A 19,041-nucleotide genomic window follows, 5' to 3' on the forward strand; every position below is an offset into this window, starting at 1 on the left:
ATATTTCTGTGTAGCTTTGAACTGCTTACACCGAGCATATATAGATCTACTCTGACAAATATTATGATTTCTTGTGTTATAGTACTTTCCTGAATTTACCTTCACTGGCAACAAACATGTTAAACACATACTCGAGTAATAAGATTCAAATGTATTAAATATACTTTTCGTACTTCAGATATTTACATGAAAATATTTCAATTGTCAAATGTATTTCGAACACACATCATAATTCAACTGCGGATTTTATGCATTTATGACAAAAATCGGTGGATGTAATTTAAAACGATAAAAACATTAAGACAATTTCAGAACGCCCATATGTTATTCTCGATATATTAAAATTGTTGAAAATAGAAAGAAAGTTTTATATGGTTTCTGTGTCTTGCAATTGATGAAGACAATTTTTATTGTGCATAAAGATCCGCAGTGTAATTATAATTACACTCAAGACTGTAAATTTGATGCATTCATCAGAATTTACAATGATTAAGAGAAGAAATAAATTTCTACTTCACTCCTGGTCCCTGCAATCGATGTAGAAAATGTCTATGTTCCATAAACATCTGCAGTCTAATAATTAACATTAAAAAACCGTATCAAGATTTCGAAGAAGTTTGTCTAAGTGCACGTTTTGTTTGTTTACAGTTTGGACAGTAGATCATGCAAAGACGAGATATGCAGAATGGGAATAGGCGCCGGATACTGTGAAGGAAACCTGAATTTCGCTACAGCCTCGGAGGATGACGAGGTTTATACCAAGAAAAAGGTTTCTAGAGTGAGTCCTTGATTTATACAGAATAATTAGGTCATCTCATCGGTCGTTTCATTTCTTACCATACTTCATATGCAGGGTGTTCTCTATATGCGGTAATATTCAAAGTGAACATAGTTATTGCCTCACCCTGTATATACTGTTCATTAGCAACCACATTATACAATCTAATTATGGTATTTTAAACCTGTACATACGGATAACGATTCTATTTTACAACAAAAATCTACAGCTTGAAGAAATGCAGTACAAACGCAATAATAAATGTTAAAATGCAATTCTAAATTTGCATAAAAAGCATATAAATTGCTACAATTATAATATTAGTACTGAATGCATTTTTGTGCACATACATACTTTTCTCCATATACATACATACAAGACGAAAAAAATGGAATAACGTTTTTTAGTTTGACGTTTCGTTTTCGAGAAAAGTCAGTTTGAAGATCCGTCGGGTTCGAATGTTCTATCATAGTAACTTGCAGCCAGAGATTAATACCTATTAGCCTATTAACGCAATGAAAACAATTGCGGCGAGACAACACGTGCCACTGCAATGAAGTTTTTCGGATTCTGTGTTTCAGACAATTATCCGTGAAATATCTCGGAGCTCTTTACGCTTAGAAAATTATAGGTATATTTCAATTTATTCTATACAGAGAGATAATTTCCGAATTATTTCTTATAACGTGCTATTTTCAATGCAAAATTAATCTTTTTTACGTTAGACGGTAGCGATGGTGTCGCGTCGCGGTGAAGTAGTGAACAAGAGAAGGAGCAGAAATTTATTTAACACTAACCCTAGCACGAGGGGTCAAATGACCCATTTTAGATTTTTATTTGACAATTATTGAAATTGCAAAGGGGAATGTATTGAATATATTTTTTTAGTCCAGTATCTCGTCACTTTGGATGGTCGGTAGGTTTAGTGTTAAGGAATTTCGCCCCCATGCGTTAAAAAAATATTTAATTGTTATTTCTCCGAAACGGATAGACTTTTTAAAAAATTTTTTTTTGAATAATGCATTGTCATCCAGTTCTGAGTCATGTAACCGATTTCAAGTCTCTAGCTCATCAGGAAGTTAGTTTAAAATCAATTGCAAAATTTTCCATCGAACAGACGAACAGACAAACAGACAAACAAGAAAGCGAGCTAATAAAAACGTGGTAAAATTGACGTGTTTCGAACGGCATCGAAACATGAACGTGAGTCACTGTACATCGAGTTCCTCGGCAAGAGATCTCGCGGGGGGGGGGGGGACCGGAAGGAAGATCGGCGCGCCAAACACCGCGGTGTACACGAGGGACACGCGTGCAGAATCGATCGACGATTTAGGCCGACATGACACAGAGAGACGGAGAGAAAGGTTTTCCGTGTTGTCGTTCGTATCAGCTCGTGTCGCAATCGATGGTCGCGACGATGACGGTCACGTTTCTCGAAATCGAGGATTGCGACAAACGGGTATGTCCGGGCGAAATCGGATCCACGCTCGTCACTCGGATCTTTTATTAATTCCGATCTATTTAGGGGCCGTTTTCGCCAACTTTTCACAAGCTGATCTCGCGATGTTCGGTTTTATCCGAGGGCCCTCTCGCACGTCTCGTCTCTTGACATTTCATTCAAGCGGCTCGTGTTACGCCCGGCGTATTTATGGGACGACACGCTGGCCTCGCCTCGCATCGCCTCGCAGAGATGCATCCGCTTTCAGGAACGCACCTGTTAAAGTCGCTTACAAATCGTTCGAATCGTTACAAACATAACGCGCAAGCTGGCGCGTCTGTGATCATCCTCTCGTAGTGGACTGATTCGGAGAAGTTGACGTTTCATCAAAAAGTCACGTTCCTCGAATCACTATCCAGTCAATCTGTCCTGATTTCCAAGTGGTCCTCAGAAATGAAGAAATTAATGAAATGGAATAGACATTTAACTCTCATCCATCCCTTGTGCCAAGTTGACACATTGTTCACATAAAGGGTAGTGTTAATCTGCCATTTCTAGAACAATTGGTCTGAAAATTTTTGACATTTATTTTTTTAACATGAAATATATGTACGTATACTATATACAGAGTGGGTTACCACATTGTATTACCACTTCAATTCACATGACTATTATTATTCGTAGCGGAAAATGGTTCATGCGCAGAGGACATGTGAAGGTTATTAACTTCTTTTTAAATGGAAACCTATATTTTTTGTTGTACCACTTCAAGCATCTTGATATTTTTTACAAGAAAGTGGTGTAATAAAAATGATATATTTCCATTTAAAAGAAAGTGAATGACCTTCACATGTCCTCTACGCGTCCACCCACAAGAAAACTATTAACGTCAGCATGTACCCCACCTGATACCGTCCAACTCTACGTGCGTAATAATAATCGCGTATATAAAATTAGAGGAACAAATTACCAATAAAAGTATCAAACACAAATGACACATTTGTAAATTCAAATGTACGATTTTGAATGCGAGGTTAATTTCCATCGTATCTCAGTCTCAGTTACATTTTTGTAATGAAAAATAGTTTTTCTGTTTTGTATGAATTATGAAAATATCGTTCATTCACAAGAAAATGTACATAACTCAAAATATATTTCTAAAAAAAGTATCATATAATAATAGTTATATAAATTATGGTGTATTTGAAAAAAACTGCAATTTTCACTGTCTTCAAACGTTTGCAGATAATGTATAATTACATAATAAACAGATCTACAAAATGTATTTTTTAAATTCTCAATATAGCCCCCCATAAAAAAAGTTTTAAACAACAACTTCTAGTATTTTCTCTGTAATTCCGACCAATTGAAATTTTTTCAAAACTTTTTTCACATCTTGTACTAAACTAATTGCCCTAATTTCTCAAAAAATATCCAAGTCGTATGACCTGTTATTAAAAAAGTTATCGTCCTTTTAAAAGTGTCCGAATATTACTGTGGTTTTTGTATGTCACTTTTCTTATGAATGAACAATATGTTAACACTAAACCTCTGGTAAGTGTTCCCTTACAAAATTAACAAAATTGTTCCTCTTAATAGGTTCCTATTGTAGTGTTCCTATTGCTCTACTAAAGATATCTATACAATCATTTCTTATGAAAACATTTTATTTCAATAATTGTAAAATAAAAAATCTGGAACTGGTCATTTTGACCGGTGGTGGTAGGTTTTGTATTAAACTAAATCAGAGTTGGGCATTAATCGGTTAAAATTTTAATCATGATTGATTGATTAATGTGTACGATTAAAAAAAGAAATCATCGAAAAATCGACGATTGATTCAATCGATTGACGAAGTTAATCGTCAATCGTTGATTAAAAGAAGAAATCATCGAAAAATCGACGATTGATTCAATCGATTGACGAATTTAATCGTCAATCGTTGATTAAAAAAAGAAATCATCGAAAAAAAAAACATAAAAGCACGTAAACAGAGTTTGTATTATATGTATATAGACCAAATGACAATACACCTAAACTCAGTTTACATTTTTTTCAGTATTCATGCAGTTTTGATTCCGTATTTCATTTCGAAATTTCAGCAGTTCATCATTGATCAATTATCCGATTGATGATTACAATTGAAAGGAATGTAATCGTTAATCGCAATTAACGACTAAAGTAGAAATTTAATCGTTATTCCCAATCAACGATTAATAAGTATTTAATCGTTAACCGCAATTTTTTAACGAATAAACTAGGAGATCAATTGTTAATTACGATTAACGATTGAAGTAGAAATTTAGTCGTGAATCGTTGATTAAATTTTTGCCCAACTCTGAACTAAATCCTCATCCTATTACTAAACTCAGCTAAAATATCGGTCGATTCATTGTGTACAATTTTGAATGCGAATGACTGTAGGAGTAGCACGTGCATCCTAGTCACTAGTGCATTGCGTGGCGCGCCGAGTTGAGTCAAGTCGCGACGCTCCGCGTTGCATCGGCTGCGACGACGCAAGTGCACGCAAGCAATTGTGCAAGCTGGCTTGAATGATCGTTCGACGGGACACGATATCCGTGCCACGTTGCCCGGATATATCGACTCTATCCCCTGCCAAAAGTGGCGTTTCACGCTCCCGTTCGATGGCCGACGATGCCAGGATTCGAACGTGCTCCGTTGCACGTGATCCGCGGCGCAATTGCAGACTCGCACGGCGCGCATCGATTCACGACTGGGCCGCATGCTCGACGTGTGTAAATATTAATTACGCGCCGCTCAATTTTTCTTTTCTGGCGCTCGCAGCGCGGATGTTTCGCTCGGTCACGTTCCGCCGAGGCATCTTTCGCGACACAAAACGCGAGCTTGTTCCTCGACGTTGCCGCCGGCGCGTGCACACTTAGCTAGTTTAGAAGTTTCTGCGACTCTCGTTCCGATGAGCGAACAACAGCATTCCGTTATCGACGCGCAAATATTTTTCCATTGATCGCGCAAACGTTTTCATGCTTTAAGGGGACATTACACTTTCTCGGTCGAAAATTTTTATAATTTTTATGGGACTAAGGTAATAAAAAGAATAAGGTAATGAAAAAACATTTTTTGAATCCGTAATTATTTTGACATATATCTTAAGTCTTCAAATACAAGGCAAAATTTTTACATAATTTTGTAGATGATTTTTTTGCAGCCTCATGGAAGTCATTTTAAAAATTTTGATCTTATGGTGTGCACGATTGCGGCTCACTGGAACGTCTGAAAAAAAAAGAATTATCCTTAGAAAAAGTATAACTATGGCCCTAGTATAGACTACGATTATTTTGTTCGAGCAAAAATTCACAGAATGGTGGACCTTCAAAGTTGGTGGTCTCAGAAATGGCATCTTCTTCGTAAAAACATGTTAAAAATTGAGGAAATAATTAACCAATCTTATTTATTCTTGTCTATACTGGGGCTATTGTTGTGTAGATGAACATATTAAAATTTCAGAGCGATCGGTTAAATGGTTTTTAAGTTATCATGCACGCCGATCACAAAAACGTTCTTTTGAATTTATATTTATTTCAAATTTTGTATTTCGCATTTTCCTCTGAAATTTTCAGAGAATATTATTGAAATATGATACTTTCCAATAGGATACTTTCTAAACAGTCGATTTTTCCCGATCTGCGATAGTTTAATTTTCCCTTAATCACTAGACTGCAGAGCTTCATGCAAAATCAAAATTGTCTACAACAATTGCAAAAGGCGGGAGCTAAATATGAAGACCTTTCTCCAATTCAATCATGTAAATAATTAATATTCTCAAATTATGTTGATCTCTCATCTGATTTGAATTACATCCAATTTTATCACGCATACATAACATCCGCATTAATTAATGTTTGAAATACCGTTTCTTTGAATTTTGCATAGCTCCCGCATTCCGTTCAGACGTACCTTCGCATTCTCGTTGTATTAGACGTGAATAATTTTCTTCTCCATTTTGCATCAGTGTTGTTTGTGTAGAATATTTTTCCTTTGACTGTGGGTCTCTTTAATGCAGAGGCCATAAGCGTTTTGCCATCGTTTGCGATCGTTATGGTTAGCTAAAATAATTCACAATTCAATTATTGCTGTGATGAAAGTAAAAAGTGCATTGTTAACAAATAGAACGCATTTCTATATATATTTAAAACTGATTCTTATCAGTCATTTTAGTTTAATAGAAGAGATAATGTGAAACAATGTAAAATTATTTGCATTAAGTGCAATATGTATAAAACAATTGTTTCTTTTCTTAATTAAATTTTCTTGGGCTATTCATTTTTGTCATAAATGCATTAAATCTTGCAGTCTATTACTAATTAAAATTTCTTGAGTATATAATATTATATGTATTGTAGATGTGACATTCTATACCATAGTTTTTATCTACTTTTGTTTTACTTTTTGATTCGACCAATTATTCGTAACATATACTTTGAATAAATACATTAAATTGCAACAGTGGATGAATTGTTATCAGCGAAGCATATCACAGTTAGATAAGTTAATTAGTTAAAATTAGTTAAATTTTGGTGACCACAAAGTTATTTGTCGTGTCAGGCTTGAATTATTCAGTAATGTTATGTAAATTGCATAAATATATCAGTGTATATAAATATATATGAATATATTTGGCAAAAATGAAAATATTAGAATCGAACTATAAAGTAATAATATATTCATGCCTTTTAATATATGCACATACCTAGGTATTGTATGTATATAAATTAATTAGAAATTATTTAATCGGATCACACACACACAATTGGGCAATCTTCCGCTGGTGATACGTTATATTTTTCGTTGATATGCTCTATCTATAATCTATACGGTACTGCACTGATTTCAGCATCTTGCTCCTAATTTCTTGCATTAGGATGACCTACAATCATCGCACCTAGCGATTATTCCTAGAATGACCTTTCCGTTTAGTCATCAGAATAAATAAAACGCCGAACACTTATACGGGCATTATCAATACAGCGACACAGTACGACGTTACTCGTGTCGTAATTTAAAGGATGTGAATCCACGTGCAGAAATAAATCGATTATATAAAACGAAACCTTGATATTGACGTTTTATTTTTTTGTGAAATTTAAATTTCTATAATCGTGTTCTGCATGTATACTGCATGCTACAATATTAATAAGAGGTTACAAGTAAAACTGTTTGCACGGAATCTTATCGTGTGTAGATTATATATGTAGATAGGCGCAGTATGTCGAACGCAGACGTGATAAAAACATTCTTTGACAACATCAAAACACGATCTATGCAATTGTTTAGCTCTTTACATAACTACAGGGTGTCCCAAAAATGTACTTCACTGAAAGGGGCAAGTACAGAGATCATTTGAAATAACATTTTCCTCTGTGAACGTTTTCTCCGTGACTCCGTTCAGGAGTTATTAACATTTCGTTTACGTGACCCGTCAAAATGACGGGTTCTAATATTCTTAATTTGCGATTATTAAGATTGTAAAGATGCTTCCCTGAGGAATTATAATCCAAATTTATTTCTTCGAGTATATATTATTGAAAAAATGGCCAAAAATTTGGATAGACACATACTTTTGTCATGTTTATAAAGTAATGGAAAATCAATAGTTATTTCTAGAGCTCCGTAAACCTTTTTTTTAAGGGGGTAGACTCCTTCCAGGATCGCTAAGGTGCGGGATTCGCCTTTTGATTTCTCGATAATACAAACACGGGGTTTGTCAGTAGTCAAAAAACGCTAGCTAAAAGATATTTTCATAGCTACATGCTGCCGAATAATGCAAATTACGCCTCGCAAACGAAGAAATGGGACTTTCGAGGCAGATAGCGCCCTAGATCAATCTTTTATCAAGCGTTTTTTAAAAGGACTTGCAGTTCTAAGTGTGTCCTATTTGAGCTTATTTTAGACCGAAAAGTTTACTCCGAAGAGTTGGATTTACTTTAATAGTATGCAGCACAGGTATAGCTACGATGTCACATTCAAAGGAGTGTACCATCTCCCTACGGTCGTGCTACTTTTACATAAGTGAACTGCTGTTCAAGATACGCAATAATTTTGATCAGACATGCACGAGTAACAACGTTCGAGCGTTGTACATAGTCATTGGGGAAAGTGTCTGGATCGAAGACCGACAAATTTATAGTACTTTTTAGCAGGTTCCGTTTCAAACATGTTCATTGGTAGTAGGCGAACAGGTACATTCGTAGTGGGAGTCGTGAAGCGACTCTTTTTATTATTATAATAATATTGGGTTGGCAAGAAAGTAATTTCGATATTTTAAAGTGATATAGAGCCTAATTTTTTTATTCAAGCAATGAACTTTAATGAATAAGATATTTTCCCTTTTGTTCGATGATCTTTTGCCAAAAAGAATAAATAAGAAAATATTTTATTGATTAAAGTTCATCGTTTGAATTAAGAAATTCGGTTTTTATTTCACCTTAAAATACCGAAATTGCTTTCTTGCCAACCGAATGTATTGTAACATACACACTTATTCTGATCATAGATATCTGCTGTGGAAAAATGTGTTTAACTATAATTTAACTGTAATAATTGCCAAATACTGTTATGGAAGTATTGATTAAATTGTATTTAGTATTTGCAGCAACGATCGAGAACTCTCTTAACGTTGATAGACAAAGTATGTGTTGCAAAAAAATGTTTATTTTGATTCTTTGTGGGTCCTGTTTAAACTAAAACTTGTCTTCATATGTTCCCACCGACACTTCTAATGTGAAAATATTTTTTGCAACAAAAGTTCCACGGTTTTAAATAGAATTAATTACACAATTCTCGGTCTCTCACGATCCTTGTTTTATGCAACGCTCGATAAATTACTGAAAATGGATGTTCCGATGTTATTTAGGTAAATGGATATTATACAATTGGCTGGCGTGAACTGTTGCGAAATAGTCGAACCGATTAGTAACATAAGCTCACGCTTATTTTCGTGAAGCGAACTTACCGCGCCGGCTTAAAAATAATTTACTTTGCGACCACGCCTCAAGTGTTGACGCTCCCTAGCATCCTTGACTCGTTTCTGCGGAACACCGCGAAAACAATCCTATATCTTCGGAATTATCTGGATTGCCAAATCAAGTTGTCGCCGAAGTTGTTCGACCGAAAACGAAGGCGAAAATCTCGTAGCCTTTATCTTCGGTTACACAACCGGGGGTCCATTGTAAACCGTTGCGTAATCGCGATTAATCTTTCGACGATCGATTATAGCGACGCTGCGGCCACGTACGAATCGACCGCCTTTTTTCATGCAAAAACAGATCTCTGAATACATTATGGATCGTCTTCGAGTCGCTAGACAATGATGAATGATTGATCGAGACAGACGTAAACAGATAGCTATAAATCGCAATGCACGGTTTGCAATAGACGTATTAATAGACAGTGTTCTTTTCGAGGATGTGACTCTTGCAACAATGATAAGTAGACAGTGGATATTTATGCGAAATAAAATTCTTTTATAATAATCGTCACATTAGAGTGAAATAGAAATTTATTTTCTTTCTTAATATGTTTATCAGGATGAAAATAATATATTGCAGTATATTTAAATTTTTCTAATATATTTGTTGCTTTAAATTATACCTACTAATTTTTGCCACAACTCCTAAAAATCCGCTGTCTAATGCAGAGTCGCCAGATTAGGATTTGTGTCCCCACTGTACCTTCCCCTTCTACGACACGCTTCCGCCGCGGCCCGGTCACGTGACGCGTTCGTCTCTGACGTGCATTTGTCCGGTACTGGCAGAGAGAGGGTAGCCTTTTCCCCTCAATTCGTGCTCCCTCCCCTCATCTGGCGACTCTGGTCTAGTGATGAGTTGACATTACAATTTAAAACAATGGAAAGATTAGAAGACTTTAAGAGTATTAACATATTATTCTCACTATATTAAAATTATTAGTGAAAAATATATATAGAGATCCGGAGTTTACTGATGAGATTTCACCTGGCCAATCCATTTCACTTTGATTGAGGTCTGGATCACTATTCTTACATTTTATTACTGTTTTACAAGCACGTGGTGATAGTTTAAATTAGGTCAACCCTTTGCCATATAATGTCGAGGCAGACTTCAGATGAAAATATATATTTCAAGCAGGATCTATTAACCCTTGGACAGCCATTTTTGTCACTGCACAATTGATGATGTTCAAGACCGATTTATCGGTTTATTTAGAAATTTTTTTCTCTCTTGGTGTTAGTGCAATCTAATTTATTTGCTAGAAATTGAGTAATTTCTAATTGCTTGCTTAATTCAGTGGTTATATGATGATTTTGATATTATGGGTCAAACTAGACCCAGGCACCGCGTAGAGTTCAGCAAAAAGTTCGTTAATCATTTCCTTTACATATTTAAATAAGGTGCTTGTTTTAAACAAAAGTCCATTCGTTTTTCCAGAAAAAAGTTTCTAAAAATCACACTTTTTCAGATGATCTTATTCTGTCGTGACGATCAACATTCATATGCTTCAGTCTCAACATTCTATCTTGACGACTCACGTAACTTTAAAAACGAAAAGAAAGTGATTGCGTCAGTACTTGTCTGATCCATAATGTTCGAAGTCTTGCTAATAAAATTTCTGCGTCGAGAGCAGACATTCCAAGAAAATTATATTGAAGCAGAACGATTTCCTAGCTGAGCAGAAGTTAAAATAACATCGTCGCGTGACTCAATCAATGTTGAAGATATGCTTTATCTCTTTCCTTGGTTCGTCACTCGCGTTCGCACGTGTTAAAACGTTGCGACTCATTCATTCGCTGGGCACGTGATGCCATCTAGTCAACGATTGGTTAAGCTCGGTATCGGTTCCGTTCAGTGGAATCGCTAATTCCATGAACACCCGTTATTATCTTCGTCGGACGAAGTCAGACGAAGTATAACAAGAAAACTGGAATGACTAGACAGTTGCGGATCGTGTGATCATCTTATTTCTCGTAGAAATCGAAGAACTGTAACATTGATAACAGCATCGCGAGTCACGTTTCCTAGACAGAGGATAGTCACCTGAGGTTTGTTCATTTCTTGAATGAAACTCGAATATTACACTGCATTGGTGTAGTCATGTCATGTATTCCATCATCATGTTGTAACATGATTAGTATGTATACTAATATGATAGAGAATAGTATACAGGGTGTTTCGTTTATCTGAAAACGGAAATATTTCGTGACGCGCTGAAGTTACGAACAGAATTATGTATGAAGTTACGAACAAAATTATGTATGAAGTTACGAACAAAATTATGTATGAAGTTACGAACAAAAATCAATTGCAAAATTTGAAAACAGACAAACAGACAGACAAGAAAGCGAGCTAATAAAAATGTGGTAAAATATGAAGGGAACAATCCTGATATGAAGGAAACCACAACAATGTTGGGGAAGGGAGGGACCATATATTTTTTTGTCACAACACGGTAGCATTTTCCGAGACGAATTCAACGACATATCAAACATAATAAATTTCTGACAAACATGACGCATATATTTTTTCAGTATATCAAGACCAGAGTTGTGCAGAATTACAATTGAATTACTCCAGGAATTATAATTACAAAGTAATTGAATTACATTGTAATTCAATCATATTGTAATTTATAATTCAGATCTTCATTCAATTAAATTACAATATAATTGTAATTCGTAATTGCTAGACAGCAGATGTTTATGCAAATGCATATTTTTATAGAAAGTAGGTAAAGTTATGGGACCTGGACAGAAACGTTGTCTGTAGAGGATTTTGAAAATATGGTAATATTTTGCACATTTTGCATATTGCTTATTTTTGACATATTTTGCATTTAATTGTACATACATACATACATGTGTACCTGTGTATGTAATTGTAAAGAACCGTTATATCATATGGTTCTTGCACAAAACAGCAGTAATTGGCCTTGGTCTTAAGAATTTATTTCCAGGTTATTAACATTCGATGACAGAAATGTAAGTAGCGTTAGATTAGCCCAAGAAGTGATGAAAAATGAAATATTATTTGATGACAAACTATATTGCAACTAATTTCTGGAGATTGCCAGTTACCATAGCAAAATTAGAAGCAAAAGGACTCCTATTGCAGGAATTAATAAACTTAGTTACTGATATTACTGAAGAGCTGGAACGGATATCTGGTGCTTGTGGAGAAATAATTCGAAATAAATGGAAGATCTTTAAAAAAATCCAGGAATTCATCCTTTGCTAAAACTTTATCAAACTCTATATGCATCCACTACTGGAGGATCAGACGAAATTGATGCAAAATATTGGAAAAATACACATATGCACCAATTACGTCCTGTGATGTTGAAAGGACATTCTCAGTGTACAAATTAATCTTCAGCGAGAAAAAACAACTTACCGTTGATAATATGGAAAAAATCATAGTTACATATTATAATGCAAATTACAGTAAACAATAAATGAAAATATGTATAGATTGTATAATTGGTTTCACTATTTTGTATACATATATGTCGTGCATATATTTCGCATATATTTTGCATATTAATTTTGCATAAAGATCCGCTGTCTAGAGTAATTGCAATTGGAGTTCAATTATGAAATACTTTGTAATTAAATTACAATGTAATTCGTAATTGCAATTGGAGTATAATTATAAAATAGCGTTACGTATTATAAAGGAGGACGAGGAATAGAAACTGCGCGGCATAGACAGCAAACAAGTACAATATGAAAGCAAAACATAAAAATATATCGCACTTCTTCAAAGTTCTGGGCTATAATTTGGAGAGCTGTATTTTAATTATATTGTATTTCAATTACACATCTGATTAAAATACGTAGTAATTTAATTAATTGAAAGGTTTGAATTATGTAATTCAGTTACGACGTAGTTGAATTAATAATTGAAATACAATGTAATTCAATTGTGTAATTGAATTACAATGTAATTAAAATTGTGTAATTGAATTGCAATGTAATAAAATTAGCACAACTCTGATCAAGACATTACTCTGCTGTAAATGTTTTTGCCAGAAATATGTCGATAAAAGTATCACAAAAAGATAACGACAAACAATTTTATCATTGGATTAGTATACCCCCTATTAGGAATGAATATTGTACAAATATCGCGCATATCTTCTTCCCGCATATCAAGATATTACTCTTCTGTAAATGTGTATCGATTACACAGCATCCTGATGCAATGTTTGCTGTCCTTTCTCCTTTCTCCCTGTTCACCCCCGTTATTATCGATTTCGTATCAGGAAACGAAAAGAGAGGCTCAGTTTCCTCTTGTTACGCACGTTCACTCGGTGTTTTGTTTTACGGAGAAGCGTCACGAAGGCTTGACGTAGACGTAACAATTGTTATGAGCTTTCCGGCGAATAAGAGACAAGTGCGTTGTTATGGAATATATATCGTCTTGGACTTCGCGCGGTGTCATTAATGGAGTCGATAACGGAGCTTTCTCGATAACCGATCGGAGGTTAATCATATTATGGACCGGCACGAGATACACGAGTGTAACGCTGATTCTGGAAAGTAATGCTGGTTGGTTTGGACTTTAATACAAGTTATCGTGACCGATTGTTGTGTCTTGTGTATGTAAGTGCGCGCGTAATATGTATCGATGTCCTATCGGTTTTTCAACAGCCACACTCGTGACATGTACATTGTCGCAAATGTTATTGACCGTGTGAGAGTTGCCACTTTTGTTCAAACGCTAACCTCCGGTCTCGACTATGCAGAAAATAGACGACGCACTACACTGTGGCAGTCTAACAAAAGAATACACGTAGTTCCCAAGGTTTCCTGACCTTTCAACCCCCTACGCACTCGGTGGTTTAGATCCATAAAATCATTAAATTAATATCAAATGGTCGGCTTCGCGAGAAGTCCATTCTTTATGCAAAATTCAAATTGTTTCTATTAATATTGGTTTCTTCACAGCTATGGTCATTGGAACTTTGAAGAAAAATAAAATCTATATTTAATGTATATCTGCAGTTACTTTATTGCTTCGATATTGATAACAGACCAATACAATTTGATTTATAAGGAATGGATACTATTTGTGTTTAGTAGACTCTGTTTGAAACATTGATCACGAGTCTGACTCATTATGACAGTGTTTCCCAACCTTTTTTGGTTGACGGCGAACTAAAAATATCTGGAATTATCTGCGGCACACCTGAATATAAAAATGTAAAAGTTGTATGATTAAAAAAAAAAAACAAAACAAAATATTTAATTAGAAAATGTATTCAGTGAGAGGGCTGAGGCTTGTTTCCTTGGACAAATTAAATCAAAAGGAGGTTCCAAAGTTGCCAGAAAAATTCGCATTTCATCGTCAACTTTCAAAAGTTTTTCTCGCTGTTTGTACTTGATTTCTGTCGAGAGAGCCATGAAGATGCAAAAGGCAGAAGAATTTTAATAGCGTTCAAGCTAATTGCAGGGAACAAATGTTTGACAGAAAGCCAAAACTCATCCAAATTTTTTCCGAAGAACTATTTGTCGAAAACCCTTGCGGCACATTTGACAATCTCTCGTGGCACACAGGTTGAGAAACACTGCATTATAAGCAGAGGGGTTAATTGCAAAAAAACAGGTGCCAACTAGAAATTTCTTTCCTGTTTCGAAAAATTCAGGGGAACACAATTACCCACTCTCTGTCGTTACCGGTTTAGTCACGTGACATTATGACGCATGCATGACTAACAAGGGAAGAACCCCAAGTGTCCGACTTCGATTTTGATAATTTTTTGTGGGATGATGGTATATGGATCCCTAATTATGTATGCAAAATATTAGGTCTAGTTACTCAATAGTTTTAAAGATATAAACATTTAAAGTTTCCTGTGAATCACGCAGCCTGCTTACACGGTTAATGGAACTTCGAAAACTACAACAAGGTATGAAACTTTAATTGTTCATATCTTTAAAACTATTGAGTAACTACACCTAATATTTTGCATACGTAATTAGGGATTCATGTACCATCATCTCACAAAAAATTATCAAAATCAAAGTCGGACACTTGTGGTGTCTTTCCCTTGTAAGACGAAACGCGTCACGTGACCATGGCGTCGTAGAAGGGGTAAAGTAGAGTGGGAGAGAATCGACCAAAGCTGGTCGATTTTTCCTCTCCTCCTGTTCCCCTTCCACTATCCCATTCCAGCGCCATGAGCATCCTCCAACATCCCACACTAAGACCGTAGACTGGTCACGTATTAGTATGGTCATCATCAGAGAGGGGGTAAAATGTATTCCCCTCGATTTCCCCGATCTGGCGGCACTAATCTGGCGGTAGCGACACTCGGTAGCTTGAGAAATATCGGCGTGGGTCAGAATTGACCTCGTGCGAAAATTTGTCCAATTAATGGTGTTCAAAACCATTCCCAGCTTCATTATCAATTATTTAAAACTCATTCTTGAAGGTATTCTTATAGTCTTTCTATCGTTTTCAATGTAACAGCTATTTATTCAATCGAATCATCAGAGATTGAGTAATTAAGTGACGATTTCAATACTCTGGGTGAGAATAGACCCGGCCACCGTTGTGGAGGGGTTAAACTGCACCTAATTGTTATTGTCATAAGCGCAAAAATGTCAAATAACGAGATATGTTAAATCTAGAGTGCACCAAATTCATGCTAGAATGTAGCATCAACGGAATACAATCTGTTATTTTTAGATACGACTATGTTTGCAGATAGTGGACAGTTTTTAACAACGCAGTCTTATCCGCGAGCTTATAAATAAACATGCATACAATTTGTTTTTATGTATAATGTATATGTAGAGATATAGGTCTACCACTAGTAAAAGAATGTTGAAAATTTTGCGCGTTCACGTGCACTTCATGAGTCGTTACGAGTAGATACAGGAAGCAATAAACAGACACGTGAGCCAGTTGCACGTATTCAGCACCACACGTACACGGCGCGTATATAGGGTGTGTCACAAATCATGGGTAAATATCATGCTTCATAGAAGTATGGATCTGAAATGCAAAATGAAATTCTACAAAACTCATTACTTTCCCCTATACAATTAAAAATATTAGATAAATTTTCAAAATGAATTTTCTCTAACACAGAACTTCACTTGAACAAATTTGCAATTTCAACTTGCCATTAGGGATTACTTCCTTTTCATACGCATCTTGTATTTAACGATTGTATTAGATTACTGTACAGGGTGTTTCGTTTATCTGATAACGGAAATATTTTGTGACGCACACTGAAGTTACGAAAAAAATTTGTCTACAAAAATTGTTCGGTATGAAGGGTACAATCACATAGTCTAATTTTTTTTAGGACTACAATGGTGGGGAGGGGGATTTCAAAGTCAAATTAAGTTTTTTAAATGGAATGTTCTTTTTTGTCTACCATAGATCGATAGAGTATCAAATTCTGAATATAATAGTGACCTTCATATGTCCTAAACCTAATAGTTAAGCAGATATTATCGAAACAATTTTCTTTCTTCTTTGGATAATATCTCGTTAACTATTAGATTTAGAACACATAAAAGTCAACACTATTATACTTAGAATTTGATACTCTATCGATCTATGGTATAAAAATAGGACATTCCATTTAAAAATCTCAATCTGACTTTTAAATCCCACTCCCAACATTCTAGTCCTAAAAAAATTAGACTATATGATTGTACCCTTCATAGCGAACAATTTTTGTAAACAATTTTTTTGTAACTTCAGTGCGTCACAAGATATTTCCATCGTCAGATAAACTCTGTGTACATAGATACTCCAGTAAACTTCCATTTCCTCGTTAAAAAACACGAAAATAAATGTCAATCGTGATGTAAATAAATATTCTCCAACACAGAACTTGACATGAACAAGTTTGCAATTTCATCTTGCCATTAGAGATTGCATCTTTCTTTACGCATCGTGTATTTAACAATTCTATTAGATCATTATACAGATACTCTTGTAAACTTTCATTTCTTTGTAAGAAAAAATATTAGGTTGTCCCTAGGCAACGAACACAATGCAAAGTCAACTTAGTTTTTTAAGAAAGCAAGGCATTTCGCCAATTGATAAAATATTGAACATTGGGGAAAAAAAGTTTGGGATACAATTTATTTATTAGTACAGCAGATTTTATGCATTTATGACAATGAAGAAATGAGGAATTTAATTTTCTATTTCATTCCAGTTTGTTGCAATTCAGATAATTCCTATTTTCCATAAAGATTTATATTATAACATTTTTTAATAAAACATGTTATTTGACCTCAATATTAACAATTTATTGCCGTATCAAGAATCGTCTGATTTCCGTGCTCTCGATACTGGATCACGTTGTGCCTGTATAATCCAGCGTATTGTTCCGATCGCGACATTCAAGCGTGAAGATCGAATCGTTGACCAACAATTACGTTCATATAATTTTCGCTATTCCGCGCGAATTGAGGCTATAATTAATTGCCGTGGATTGTCTGCATTCATCGAGTACTCGTCGTAGTATTCGCACGTGACAGAAATAATATTGCTGATTGCGTCAGCGTTGCTGAAAACAGCACGTGTTTATTCAGAGAACGCCGTCCGTAATCAACGTAGTCACATGTTTGTCCTCGTAAACGTATCTTCCACGTTCAACGTGATCGTTCGCCGGCCAGGGACAGTGGATAGACAGACGGTATTCTAGAATTAGACGACTTTCGCGAAAAACGACGGCAACCGATGACAAACAGAAAATCAAATTTGTTGCTAATCGAGAATCATCTATGTATCGAGTTACCGTGATCATAGGCGTCATTATCGTTGCGATCGTACGAATAGACTAGTCAGGATGATAAGCGCCGGAAACCAGTCTTCGAGTTGTTTAGACGCGTGACGCGTCTATTCACGCCGCCCATTGATTAGATTTTAATTTATAGAAGGCTCGCATTATCGCCGCGTTGCGCAGTTTACACTTACCCCGGAGGCCTTCTTATGTTTTCTTCTATCAACACCGTGAACTCTTCTATCCGCAAGAAACGTTTCCGGGTACGAGTGTCGAATGGAAAACACGTTTCGCAATATATCACGTCTTCGAAAAATCAGCGACACGCGTGCTTTAATTTTTCTTCCTTGCGTTCCGACCTTGCGACTTGTTCGGTTGCTGCTAAAGTTCTGGTAGCAGTTCTACCAGAATAGACAAAATCGCGGGTCTACCAATAAATTGTAGCTTTATTTCCAATTCTAATCATTCGTGGAATTCAGAATGTCGCTATTTTGTGAACAGTCACGATTTTTGAAGTGGATACTTCTATAGGCGCACCGCGTACACAATAGGGCTGTTACTTTCCTTCGAAGGTGGAGGATTTCTAAGCTTCGATTTGCTCGCTTTATTCGATTTGTTCGATTCATTCGTTTTATTCGATTTATTCGATTTATTGGATTTATTCGATTTGTTCGATTTATTCGATTTGTTCGATTTATTCGATAAGAGGCGAAAAAGTTGAATCTGCACGAATGAAGACGCTCATATTCTAAAATGCGTCACAATGTAAGCGTCGCAAATCGACGATGCGAAAGTTTGTGGACGTAGCTGTTTGCAATTTCGCATCGGTAAAACCGCTTCGAAAACTTGGAATCATCGAAGAGTCGAAGCTTTGGAAAAGTAACAGGCCTAGTACACAATTGCTGGGCAGTGAGCGAGTCTGATCCGTCACGCTCCGAGGTGAAACGCTATTCGGGTAAACTCGGCTCCCTCGAGCGATCGAGAAACAGACAGGTGTTCGAGAAACAGACATTTTGCTGGCCAGTTAATGAATCTGACCCGTCACGTTCCGAGGTGAAAC

At 35.7% G+C, this 19,041-nt stretch overlaps 1 protein-coding gene across 1 annotated transcript in view; it reads left to right on the top strand.

Moving 5' to 3' along the window:
- Cwo (transcription factor cwo) overlaps positions 1-19,041 on the top strand; it is an 83,095-nt gene that overhangs the window by 53,664 nt on the left and 10,390 nt on the right. The window contains exon 2 of the mRNA XM_076433858.1: positions 649-778. Coding sequence (XP_076289973.1) covers positions 649-778 — 130 coding nt within the window. The remainder of the gene's footprint in view (positions 1-648; positions 779-19,041) is intronic.

The sequence above is a fragment of the Lasioglossum baleicum genome, chromosome 11 (assembly GCF_051020765.1).
Source record: "Lasioglossum baleicum chromosome 11, iyLasBale1, whole genome shotgun sequence".
NCBI lineage: Eukaryota > Metazoa > Arthropoda > Insecta > Hymenoptera > Halictidae > Lasioglossum > Lasioglossum baleicum.